Source organism: Artemia sp. Qi Xiang Cuo, chromosome 10, assembly GCF_049724085.1.
Source record: "Artemia sp. Qi Xiang Cuo chromosome 10, ASM4972408v1, whole genome shotgun sequence".
Lineage (NCBI taxonomy): Eukaryota > Metazoa > Arthropoda > Branchiopoda > Anostraca > Artemiidae > Artemia > Artemia sp. Qi Xiang Cuo.
Genome location: NC_142803.1, coordinates 16,935,370 through 16,948,330, shown reverse-complemented (window position 1 = coordinate 16,948,330; position 12,961 = coordinate 16,935,370). Strand labels below are relative to the sequence as shown.

General features: G+C 36.7%; 2 protein-coding genes and 1 long non-coding RNA gene across 3 annotated transcripts; 1 reads left to right on the top strand and 2 right to left on the bottom strand.

The window, feature by feature from the left end:
• Positions 1-3,386: 3,386 nt before the first annotated feature.
• On the bottom strand, positions 3,387-7,185 carry LOC148947520 (uncharacterized). The gene is made up of 3 exons (XM_089095923.1): positions 7,029-7,185; positions 3,601-4,210; positions 3,387-3,396 (listed from the first exon to the last, which is right to left on the bottom strand). The coding sequence occupies exons 1-3, from the start codon at positions 7,183-7,185 to the stop codon at positions 3,387-3,389; spliced, it is 777 nt and encodes a 258-aa protein (XP_088952049.1).
• A 219-nt stretch (positions 7,186-7,404) lies between these two features.
• Positions 7,405-10,063, top strand: LOC148947519 (uncharacterized). Its single transcript, XR_016142367.1, has 2 exons — positions 7,405-7,630; positions 9,999-10,063. It is a non-coding gene; the product is annotated as an uncharacterized LOC148947519 (long non-coding RNA).
• Positions 10,064-11,629: 1,566 nt separating this feature from the next.
• On the bottom strand, positions 11,630-12,232 carry LOC148947518 (uncharacterized). The gene has a single exon (XM_089095922.1). It carries the CDS (start codon positions 12,113-12,115, stop codon positions 11,630-11,632), a length of 486 nt encoding a protein of 161 aa, XP_088952048.1. The 5' UTR covers positions 12,116-12,232.
• Positions 12,233-12,961: the final 729 nt, after the last annotated feature.

Below are 12,961 nucleotides of genomic sequence, written 5' to 3'. Positions count from 1 at the left end.
TTATTTTTACCTCTCTTCGTTCCTTCCTTCAGTGACTAAAGTCATATCTTTAAACGAAAGTTATAGTAGTGCATTTGACTCTTAAAGGAGGGGAAACGAGGGGGTGAGCCAGTCGTAGTTTTGCGTGTCACAGCTGTCCCATCCGGTTTCCTTTGTCCAGTGTTTGTCACCTACTCCCAGTAGAGTCATCATAACCGCCGCAACCAAAACTGAAAAGAAACTCAGTTGAGCATTTTCCCCTGCCCCCCCCCCAGTTTCCCCTCTTTCCTCTACCCAGGATTTAGGATGTAATACTGTACCAATCGATCTTGAGAATGCCTCCTGAAATGGCGAGAAAAAAACTTAGAGACAGCAGATCAGAAATTTCCCTTTTTTAGAATTTTCCCCGGGGGAAATATTTACCTCTGTTTCCCCCCTCCCAGGACATCCAATGAACTTTCGCCATGGCATTAAATCGGTGACTATATAAGATTGAATAAAAAAAACAAATACCAATTTGAAATTGGCAAAAACAAATATTTCGCATTTCCTCCCTGTTAGGTGAATTTCACCCCCAACCCACCCCTCCCTTTGATGGTGGGACAATCCAAGAACTTTCCCATCACTCTGCTTCAATTTCTGACTAATACCGAGTATACACACCGAATATCAAGCTAAAATAGGAAAAAAATATTTTATTTTATTTGCTTTTCCCCCGTTTGGGTGGCTTTTACCCCCTGTTTACCCCTCTCAAGGTGGTCGGATCGCTTGTGTTCCAGTCTCATTCAAAAGAGCGCATCAAACTGCCTCTGTGGACAAACTTTCACACTTTTTTCCAAATTTTCACGAACCTTTGACTTAGCAAGTACACTATAAGTCTTAAGCCATACCTGTGAGATGGGACAGCAGCGAACCACTTCGCCGGGACACCCCCTTTCTTTCTGCTTCCACAATCATAAACAATACAAGCTCACTCAATTTTTCAAAAATAATTGAGGAAATGAGAAATTTACAATGAAGCACTTAAACAAAGGAAATGGGAGGAGCTTTTATACGCGCTGAGACTCTAGCTGATGGATGACCGCACTGTCTAGATACCTCTACAGTTCTTGTGCAGGAGGCAAAACCCAACCTTGGTGTGCAACCCAAAGTAGGTTTGGGAAGAAACAAAACCGAAAGAGAGAGACCAATGAAAATAAAATCGAAAGGCAAACACGAGTTCTTCAATTGGCTGATTGGTAGTTATTTATTCTTAGATGCATTGAAATTAACCATCCATGCCTCACACCATTTCTTTTCATATCCAGGAAATCCTATTTTAGGTGTAGGGAAGCTTCTACAGGGTCTTCCTATGCAACGATAACGTTAATGAAAATGATAATAAGTTATATGCTGTTAATATACCCCAGAAAAAGTGTGATTCTAGGGATAGGCTTAAACAGACGACCATAAATTCCATGATCTTATTTTAAAAATTGTATGACGTATTAGGGAGGTCTGTATAAGAATGACTCAAAATTTTATGCCGGGGGTCTGGGATGAGAGGGTTATTTTTTTTTTTTCTCTCTGAAGGATTGGTTCGCCCATAAAAGGGACAAATATTTAATGGACCAAATGAAGTATTCTTGGATAGAGTTATGTTTATGCTTTTATGCTTTTATGTTATGTTATTTTATGTTAGTTATGTTATGTTTTTATACTTTTATGTTATGTTATTTTATGTTAGTTATGTTATGTTTTTATGCTTTTATGTTAAGTTATTTTATGTTAGTTATGTTATGTTATGTTAAGGTGCTTTCACATTGCTACGTCATGCCTTTCACACTGCCTTATGCGTCTTATGTAACCTTTCACATCAAGAAGTTACGTTATGTTTTGGTCGTTATGTTCTCTTACGTTCGACGTAACGTAGGATTTTTTACATAGCATAAAGGTTCCTTCACATTGAAACGTAAGAAATTACGTTATGTCGTTAAGTTACGTTACGTCTCTTAAGTTATGGAGCCCTTTTCACACTATTACGTCCACTTTCACATACAAACCCATAAGCCTCTACATAAAAATCCATAATTTCGTCACTATCAGCAGCAGCGGTTTTTTTTTAACTAGCAATATGTGGAATGGTGAAGACTCAAGCAGCTCTGATGATGAAATTTTGATGCTTTCTGCAGCTCTTTTGTGTGTAAAAGGAAACAGCCCAAAGAAGAAAAAGAAAAGAGACTATTGGGTGAGACCTATTTTTACATCTGAAAACAGAGATGCATTTGGACAGTTGAACCTTCTACAAGACATGATTCTGTGTGATGATGAAGAAAAGTTTTTTAATTTTACCCGTTTTTCAAGAAGTGAATACCTTGACATATTTGATCAAGTCAAAGATAAAATTCGGAAGCAGGATACAAACTTTCGAAGAGCTATTTCTCCTGAAGTCAAGCTGGCACTAACTTTGAGGTACCTGGCAACAGGAGCCTCCATGACTTCATTGCATTACGACTTCCGTCTGGGACTCTCTACAGTTAGTGGAATTCTAAGTGAAACTTTAAAGGCTGTTTTTGATAGTCTGTCACCAACTTACCTGCAACCACCCTCAAAAAGTCAAATGGAAAAAATTGCAGACGATTTTCTGAAGAAATACAAAATGCCAAATTGTGTAGGTGCAATAGATGGGAAGCACATAAGGATGCAGTGTCCAAACAAAGGTGGATCTCTGGACTTCAACTACAAAGGTTTCCATAGCCTTGTACTACTGGCTGTCTGTGATGCCAGTTATAAATTCAGCTTTACTGATGTAGGCGCCTATGGCAGTGAAAGCGATGGTGGCATATTTGCAAGATCAGATTTGGGAAAAGCCATTGAAAACGGAAGCATACAGTTTCCTGCAAACAAATTGCTACCAGGCTCAGATATAGCTTTTCCCCACTTCTTGATTGGTGATGAAGCGTTTTCACTGAAACCATACATAATGAGAGCGTATCCTGGCAAAAAACTGAATGATCAACAGAGGATATTTAATTATCGATTAAACTCGGTCAGGAGGATAATAGAAAACAGTTTTGGGCTTCTATCACAAAGATTTCGCATATTTAGAACAGAGATAATAGCCCAGAGAGAAAAAGTTTGTCAAATTGTGCAGACAGCAATCTGCCTTCACAATTTCCTTATTGTCAATAGAGGTGTCACTCCTGAAGGTAGCTCTTCAGCATCATCTGATGGCTTGGGAGATATACGCCTGGCCACTAGCAACCACAGCTCAAGACCTACCCGAAACCTACGAGACAAGTTGGCAGACTATTTCATGACTGAAGCTGGTTCAGTGAGAGGACAAATGCAGAGGGCATTTCAAGGCTCATTTTGATTAGTCCCGATATTTTACTTTTTTTTTTCCTTTAATTAATTTTGTAAACTGTTTATGGATGACTGCAACAAAGAATTAAAGCAAAGAATAATCTCAGAAAGGTTATTAACATTATTTCAATCTCGTTTACAAAAATATATATGAAAAAGGTAACTTTAATTACAAAAGAAGCTCATTCTGTATGCAATGTATTTTTCTTTCTATAATTCCTGATGATACTCAGAATCTCAAGTTGACAGTCCAGTTTGTCTTCCTGCGCCACTTGCTTGAAATGGGGTAAGATCGACTGAAGGAACATGAAATCTGGATCTGAAGTGGGACCACTTGTGTCATCTTTCTTTCTCTTTGAAGAAATTTTTTCAACAAGGTAGTTCTTCAGGGTTTCCTCTAGCTCACTGCTGTCTTCCTTCACTTTAGAAGAAGTACTGACTCCTGATCTCTTTATCTTAACATGATGAACAGGACGAGGTGATACTGGGAATTCCTTTGGTAGGTTCTCCTCTTTCGACAAGTTAGCAGACCCTGGATCGCAACTTTCCTGTAATAAATCTTCTGGGGAATAAATAATGAAAGTACGTTCAATCTCTTTATCAGATTCTATTTCGGTAACTTCTCCTTGAGTATCACTTGAAGCATATGGCTGGATCTCGTCAGTATAATCAGTCATCATTGGCTTAGGTTGATTAACATTGCTGAAGGTTTTTCTATTTCTAGGCACAATCACATCTTTCAAAAAATCCATCGCAATCAGCATTTTTACCTCTCCCGGCTTTATGTCGACATCTGCTAGACCAGATCCACTTGGGGGTTTCAAGTTTTTCTTGATCCTAGAATATCTTTCCCGAAGGCCGGTCCATCTTTTCATCAGGTCCTCAACTGCAATGAAAGAAATATCTGTAAAACAAGTAACAATTCAAACAATGCAGAGGTGTCATTTGCTGAAACCTTGGGAGGGACCAGGACCTGGAGCTTAGCCCTCCTATTTTTGGCCGCGAAGCGGCAACAATTATAAAAATAGATCACTAAAAAGTGTATTATTCCTACATGTGCCTCTTAGACACCTATTTTAGAGAAGCAAATAACTTATAACAAATATCGTGCCGTGAGGTGTCTGAGTTTTCAAAAGTTCAGTATTAGGAAGTATCATTTTGTCTATTTTCTAATAAATGAACTGGATAAATCGCCTCCCCCTATAATCCTTCTTTAATAGTAATGTTAAATTTAAAACTGAGATCGATTTGGATTTTGTTGTAGTTAAATTGATTTTTACACAAAAGTTGAGGGAAAACAATCTACTAATTGCTTACTGGGGTTATAGGCTAATAGACTTATTAAATAAACAGCAATAGGAAGCATCTTGCAATGAAAGACAACTTGGCCAGTTAGAGTGCTATGTAAAGTTTAATCCAATGGCAAAGGCCAGTTAGAGTGCTATGTAAAGTTTAGATATAACCACTAATCTTCTAGGAGCTATGGATACAATCTGGATTTGCAATTTGAAAAGCTGTGGCATAGGCTACTAAGTTTATTTATTGCAAAACATTGATCTCCATGTTGATCTACTAAACTTAAAACTTGTCATTTATAGCATCATAAAGAAGTACAGAGCTACTCATTGTCTAAGCATGTTATTACTTTAGGGGCTTGAATTTATGCCACTGATGTTAATACCTATTTGTATTCAGAGTTGCATTATATTATAGTACAATATTGAAATCAGTGGTCACTTACAGAAGTTTAAAAAAAATCAATCAAAGGGCAGCAATTTACTCTATCTTGAAAAGCCAGGGAGATAAAAGTGACATTTTGGCATGCAGGTTTGCTTATAAGGTATTTTTGCTCTAGTATCCAATGGCAAAAAGACAAAATCCAAAGGCTGAGGGCAAATCTGTGATTTAGATATAACCACTAATCTTCTAGGAGCTATGGATACAATCTGGATTTGCAATTTGAAAAGCTTTGGCATAGGCTACTAAGTTTATTTATTGCAAAACATTGATCTCCATGTTGATCTACTAAACTTAAAACTTGTCATTTATAGCATCATAAAGAAGTACAGAGCTACTCATTGTCTAAGCATGTTATTACTTTAGGGGCTTGAATTTATGCCACTGATGTTAATACCTATTTGTATTCAGCGTTGCATTATAATATAGTACAATATTGAAATCAGTGGTCACTTACAGAAGTTTAAAAAAATCAATCAAATGGCAGCAATTTACTCTATCTTGAAAAGCCAGGGAGATAAAAGTGGCATTTTGGCATGCAGGTTTGCTTATAAGGTATTTTTGCTCTGGTATCCAATGGAAAAAAGACAAAATCCAAAGACTGAGGGCAAATCTGTGATTTCCATCACAGCTGAAAAAAAACTTTGGTAAAGGTGCAGTGTAGCTACCCCTGCTAAAAACAGCTTATTTCTAAGGGTATATTATTAAATCAATTGGGTTGTAAAGTTGCACAGATTGCAGCAAAAATCCAGTAGAAGCAGAATGCAACCAACAGAATTATTACTTTATATTGATGTTCTATTTGTAGGGCCTCTGCACCCTATTCTACCGGGGGAGCTACACTTAACCTTTAACACACAAATAACTATGTTAATTGTGCAGTGTAGCTCCCCCGGATAAAAAAAGCTGATTTATTTGTGGATATTATTCAATCAATTGGGTTGTAAAGTTGCACAGATTGCAGCAAACATCCAGTAGAAGCAGAATGCAAACAACACACTACTTACTTTTTTTTGTTGTTCTATTTTTCGGGCCACTCCACCCTAAACTACCGGGGGAGCAACACACCACCTTTACCACCATAATAAAAGTTGTCATTGTGCCGATTAGCTCCCCCTGATAAAAAAAGCTTATTTATAAGTGTATATTATTAAATCAATTGGGTTTTAAAGTTGCACAGATTGCAGCAAACATCCAGTAGAAGCAGAATGAAAACAACAGACTTGTTACTGTATTTTGCAGTTCTTTTTGTCGGGCCTCGGCACCCTATACTACAGGGGGAGCTACACTGCACCTTTACCACCATAATAACTTTGGTAAAGGTGCAGTGTAGCTCCCCCTGATAAAAACAGCTTATTTCTAAGGGTATATTATTCAATCAATTGGGTTGTAAAGTTGCACAGATTGCAGCAAACATCCAGTAGAAGCATAATGCAAACAACACACTTCTTACTGTATTTTGCATGTCGATTTGTAGGGCCTCTGCACCATATACTACAGGGGGAGATACACAGCACCATTACCACCTTAATAAAATTGGTAAAGGTGCAGTGTAGCTCCCCCTGATAAAAAAAGCTTATTTATAAGGGGATATTATTAAATCAATTGGGTTGTAAAGTTGCACAGATTGCAGCAAACATCCAGTAGAAGCAGAATGCAAACAACACACTTCTTACTGTATATTGCAGTTCTATTTGTAGGGCCTCTGCACCCTATACTACAGGGGAGCTACACTGCACCTTTACCACCATAATAACTGTGAGCTATGATGGAATCACCTTCCAAGGCTCTTTTACTAGGCTTTAAAGGTACAAAGAGTACTAGCCTATGTAGATACTGAAACAAAGGAAATGAAAGGAAAACGAACATTATGTAGGTGGCAACCAGTCATAAAACTGGGGTTTCTACCTCCCCCAAAAGCATTTCTTAAACCAGTTTTGCCTATGAAAAGTAGCAAAGAAACTTACCAAGAAAAGTTCTTCCACATTCTTTGTTGATTTTCTCAACAAATGAAGACCAAGCGTTTAGCTTCTTTGCAGAGTCCTTATAGTCCATATGCTTTTTATCGTACAAAAAAGGACGTTGTTTGACAAAGTCAATTATTTTTTCATCAAGGGAGTCCATTTATCCCACAAAGCTTGAAACTTTTGCGTAACGTAACGTAAAAATAGAGCCCGACTCTATTTTCTATGTTCGTTATGCTATGTAAAAATCCTACGTTACGTCGAACGTAAGAGAACATAACGACCAAAACATAACGTAACTTCTTGATGTGAAAGGTTACATAAGACGCATAAGGCAGTGTGAAAGGCATGACGTAGCAATGTGAAAGCACCTTAACGAACATAGAAAATAGAGTCGGGCTCTATTTTTACGTTACGTTACGCAAAAGTTTCAAGCTTTGTGGGATAAATGGACTCCCTTGATGAAAAAATAATTGACTTTGTCAAACAACGTCCTTTTTTGTACGATAAAAAGCAGATGGACTATAAGGACTCTGCAAAGAAGCTAAACGCTTGGTCTTCATTTGTTGAGAAAATCAACAAAGAATGTGGAAGAACTTTTCTTGGTAAGTTTCTTTGCTACTTTTCATAGGCAAAACTGGTTTAAGAAATGCTTTTGGGGAGGTAGAAACCCCAGTTTTATGACTGGTTGCCACCTACATAATGTTCGTTTTCCTTTCATTTCCTTTGTTTCAGTATCTACATAGGCTAGTACTCTTTGTACCTTTAAAGCCGAGTAAAAGAGCCTTGGAAGGTGATTCCATCATAGATCAAAGTTATTATGGTGTTAAAGGTGCAGTGTAGCTCCCCCTGTAGTAGAGGGTGCAGAGGCACTACTAATAGAACTGCAATATACAGTAAGAAGTCTGTTGTTTGCATTCTGCTTCTACTGGATGTTTGCTGCAATCTGTGCAACTTTACAACCCAATTGATTGAATAATATACCCTTAGAAATAAGCTGTTTTTATCAGGGGAGCTACACTGCACCTTTACCAAAGTTATTATGGTGGTAAAGGTGCAGTGTAGCTCCCCCTGTAGTATAGGTGCAGAGGCCCTACAAATAGAACTGCAATATACAGTAAGAAGTGTGTTGTTTGCATTCTGCTTCTACTGGATGTTTGCTGCAATCTGTGCAACTTTACAACCCAATTGATTGAATAATATACCCTTAGAAATAAGCTGTTTTTATCAGGGGAGCTACACTGCACCTTTACCAAAGTTATTATGGTGGTAAAGGTGCAGTGTAGCTCCCCTGTAGTATAGGGTGCAGAGGCCCTACAAATAGAACTGCAATATACAGTAAGAAGTCTGTTGTTTTCATTCTGCTTCTACTGGATGTTTGCTGCAATCTGATCAACTTTACAACCCAATTGATAGAATAATAAACCCTTAGAAATAAGCTGTTTTTAGCAGGGGGAGCTACACTGCACCTTTACCAAAGTTTTTTTTCAGCTGTGATGGAAATCACAGATTTGCCCTCAGTCTTTGTATTTTGTCTTTTTGCCCTTGGATACTAGAGCAAAAATACCTTATAAGCAAACCTGCATGCCAAAATGCCACTTTTATCTCCCTGGCTTTTCAAGATAGAGTAAATTGCTGCCATTTGATTGATTTTTTTAAACTTCTGTAAGTGACCACTGATTTCAATATTGTACTATATTATAATGCAACGCTGAATACAAATAGGTATTAACATCAGTGGCATAAATTCAAGCCCCTAAAGTAATAACATGCTTAGACAATGAGTAGCTCTGTACTTCTTTATGATGCTATAAATGACAAGTTTTAAGTTTAGTAGATCAACATGGAGATCAATGTTTTGCAATAAATAAACTTAGTAGCCTATGCCAAAGCTTTTCAAATTGCAAATCCAGATTGTATCCATAGCTCCTAGAAGATTAGTGGTTATATCTAAATCACAGATTTGCCCTCAGCCTTTGGATTTTGTCTTTTTGCCATTGGATACTAGAGCAAAAATACCTTATAAGCAAATCTGCATGCCAAAATGTCACTTTTATCTCCCTGGCTTTTAAAGATAGAGTAAATTGCTGCCATTTGATTGATTTTTTTTAAACTTCTGTAAGTGACCACTGATTTCAATATTGTACTATATTATAATGCAACTCTGAATACAAATAGGTATTAACATCAGTGGCATAAATTCAAGCCCCTAAAGTAATAACATGCTTAGACAATGAGTAGCTCTGTACTTCTTTATGATGCTATAAATGACAAGTTTTAAGTTTAGTAGATCAACATGGAGATCAATGTTTTGCAAAAAATAAACTTAGTAGCCTATGCCAAAGCTTTTCAAATTGCAAATCCAGATTGTATCCATAGCTCCTAGAAGATTAGTGGTTATATCTAAACTTTACATAGCACTCTAACTGGCCTTTGCCATTGGATTAAACTTTACATAGCACTCTAACTGGCCAAGTTGTCTTTCATTGCAAGATGCTTCCTATTGCTGTTTATTTAATAAGTCTATTAGCCTATAACCCCAGTAAGCAATTAGTAGATTGTTTTCCCTCAACTTTTGTGGAAAAATCAATTTAACTACAACAAAATCCAAATCGATCTCAGTTTTAAATTTAACATTACTATTAAAGAAGGATTATAGGGGGAGGCGATTTATCCAGTTCATTTATTAGAAAATAGACAAAATGATACTTCCTAATACTGAACTTTTGAAAACTCAGACACCTCACGGCACGATATTTGTTATAAGTTATTTGCTTCTCTAAAATAGGTGTCTAAGAGGCAAATGTAGGAATAATACACTTTTTAGTGATCTATTTTTATAATTGCTGCCGCTTCGCGGCCAAAAATAGGAGGGCTAAGCTCCAGGTCCTGGTCCCTCCCAAGGTTTCAGCAAATGACACCTCTGCATTGTTTGAATTGTTACTTGTTTTACAGATATTTCTTTCATTGCAGTTGAGGACCTGATGAAAAGATGGACCGGCCTTCGGGAAAGATATTCTAGGATCAAGAAAACTTGAAACCCCCAAGTGGATCTGGTCTAGCAGATGTCGACATAAAGCCGGGAGAGGTAAAAATGCTGATTGCGATGGATTTTTTGAAAGATGTGATTGTGCCTAGAAATAGAAAAACCTTCAGCAATGTTAATCAACCTAAGCCAATGATGACTGATTATACTGACGAGATCCAGCCATATGCTTCAAGTGATACTCAAGGAGAAGTTACCGAAATAGAATCTGATAAAGAGATTGAACGTACTTTCATTATTTATTCCCCAGAAGATTTATTACAGGAAAGTTGCGATCCAGGGTCTGCTAACTTGTCGAAAGAGGAGAACCTACCAAAGGAATTCCCAGTATCACCTGGTCCTGTTCATCATGTTAAGAGAAAGAGATCAGGAGTCAGTACTTCTTCTAAAGTGAAGGAAGACAGCAGTGAGCTAGAGGAAACCCTGAAGAACTACCTTGTTGAAAAAATTTCTTCAAAGAGAAAGAAAGATGACACAAGTGGTCCCACTTCAGATCCAGATTTCATGTTCCTTCAGTCGATCTTACCCCATTTCAAGCAAGTGGCGCAGGAAGACAAACTGGACTGTCAACTTGAGATTCTGAGTATCATCAGGAATTATAGAAAGAAAAATACATTGCATACAGAATGAGCTTCTTTTGTAATTAAAGTTACCTTTTTCATATATATTTTTGTAAACGAGATTGAAATAATGTTAATAACATTTCTGAGATTATTCTTTGCTTTAATTCTTTGTTGCAGTCATCCATAAACAGTTTACAAAATTAATTAAAGGAAAAAAAAAAAGTAAAATATCGGGACTAATCAAAATGAGCCTTGAAATGCCCTCTGCATTTGTCCTCTCACTGAACCAGCTTCAGTCATGAAATAGTCTGCCAACTTGTCTCGTAGGTTTCGGGTAGGTCTTGAGCTGTGGTTGCTAGTGGCCAGGCGTATATCTCCCAAGCCATCAGATGATGCTGAAGAGCTACCTTCAGGAGTGACACCTCTATTGACAATAAGGAAATTGTGAAGGCAGATTGCTGTCTGCACAATTTGACAAACTTTTCTCTCTGGGCTATTATCTCTGTTCTAAATATGCGAAATCTTTGTGATAGAAGCCCAAAACTGTTTTCTATTATCCTCCTGACCGAGTTTAATCGATAATTAAATATCCTCTGTTGATCATTCAGTTTTTTGCCAGGATATGCTCTCATTATGTATGGTTTCAGTGGAAACGCTTCATCACCAATCAAGAAGTGGGGAAAAGCTATATCTGAGCCTGGTAGCAATTTGTTTGCAGGAAACTGTATGCTTCCGTTTTCAATGGCTTTTCCCAAATCTGATCTTGCAAATATGCCACCATCGCTTTCACTGCCATAGGCGCCTACATCAGTAAAGCTGAATTTATAACTGGCATCACAGACAGCCAGTAGTACAAGGCTATGGAAACCTTTGTAGTTGAAGTCCAGAGATCCACCTTTGTTTGGACACTGCATCCTTATGTGCTTCCCATCTATTGCACCTACACAATTTGGCATTTTGTATTTCTTCAGAAAATCGTCTGCAATTTTTTCCATTTAACTTTTTGAGGGTGGTTGCAGGTAAGTTGGTGACAGACTATCAAAAACAGCCTTTAAAGTTTCACTTAGAATTCCACTAACTGTAGAGATTCCCAGACGGAAGTCGTAATGCAATGAAGTCATGGAGGCTCCTGTTGCCAGGTACCTCAAAGTTAGTGCCAGCTTGACTTCAGGAGAAATAGCTCTTCGAAAGTTTGTATCCTGCTTCCGAATTTTATCTTTGACTTGCTCAAATATGTCAAGGTATTCACTTCTTGAAAAACGGGTAAAATTAAAAAACTTTTCTTCATCATCACACAGAATCATGTCTTGTAGAAGGTTCAACTGTCCAAATGCATCTCTGTTTTCAGATGTAAAAATAGGTCTGACCCAATAGTCTCTTTTCTTTTTCTTCTTTGGGCTTTTTCCTTTTACACACAAAAGAGCTGCAGAAAGCATCAAAATTTCATCATCAGAGCTGCTTGAGTCTTCACCGTTCCACATATTGCTAGTTCAAAAAAAACCGCTGCTGCTGATAGTGACGAAATTATGGATTTTTATGTAGAGGCTTATGGGTTTGTATGTGAAAGTGGACGTAATAGTGTGAAAAGGGCTCCATAACTTAAGAGACGTAACGTAACTTAACGACATAACGTAATTTCTTACGTTTCAATGTGAAGGAACCTTTATGTTATGTTATTTTATGTTAGTTATGTTATGTTTTTATGCTTTTATGTTATGTTATTTTATGTTAGTTATGTTATGTTTTTATGCTTTTATGTTATATTATTTTATGTTAGTTATGTTATGTTTTTATGCTTTTATGTTATGTTATTTTATGTTAGTTATGTTATGTTTTTATGCTTTTATGTTATGTTATTTTATGTTAGTTATGTTATGTTTTTATGCTTTTATGTTATGTTATTTTATGTTAGTTATGTTATGTTTTTATGCTTTTATGTTATGTTATTTTATGTTAGTTATGTTATGTTTTTATGCTTTTATGTTATGTTATTTTATGTTAGTTATGTTATGTTTTTATGCTTTTATGTTATGTTATTTTATGTTAGTTATGTTATGTTTTTATGCTTTTATGTTATGTTATTTTATGTTAGTTATGTTATGTTTTTATGCTTTTATGTTATGTTATTTTATTTTAGTTATGTTACGTTTTTATGCATAACCCTATCACAAGCATTCGCAATGTCCAAATATGGTACCTGAGCCTACTATCGTATTCTTGGGACAGAAGTTCAACCTTCTACTGGTATCAAAGATTCAATCTGTCAAGTGTGGAGCGTTTTTTTAGAACCCATACTTTTTATCGCTAAGGTGGATTTGATTCCAACT

What these genes read in the sequence shown, in the direction of transcription:
- LOC148947518 (XM_089095922.1), bottom strand. Translation starts at nt 12,115, where the DNA reads ATGTGGAACGGTGAAGACTCAAGCAGCTCTGATGATGAAATTTTGATG.
- LOC148947520 (XM_089095923.1), bottom strand. Translation starts at nt 7,185, where the DNA reads ATGGACTCCCTTGATGAAAAAATAATTGACTTTGTCAAACAACGTCCT. An exon ending in ATGTGGAAGAACTTTTCTTG is followed by an intron (nt 4,211 to 7,028) that starts GTAAGTTTCTTT and finishes CTTTCATTGCAG; the next exon opens with TTGAGGACCTGATGAAAAGA.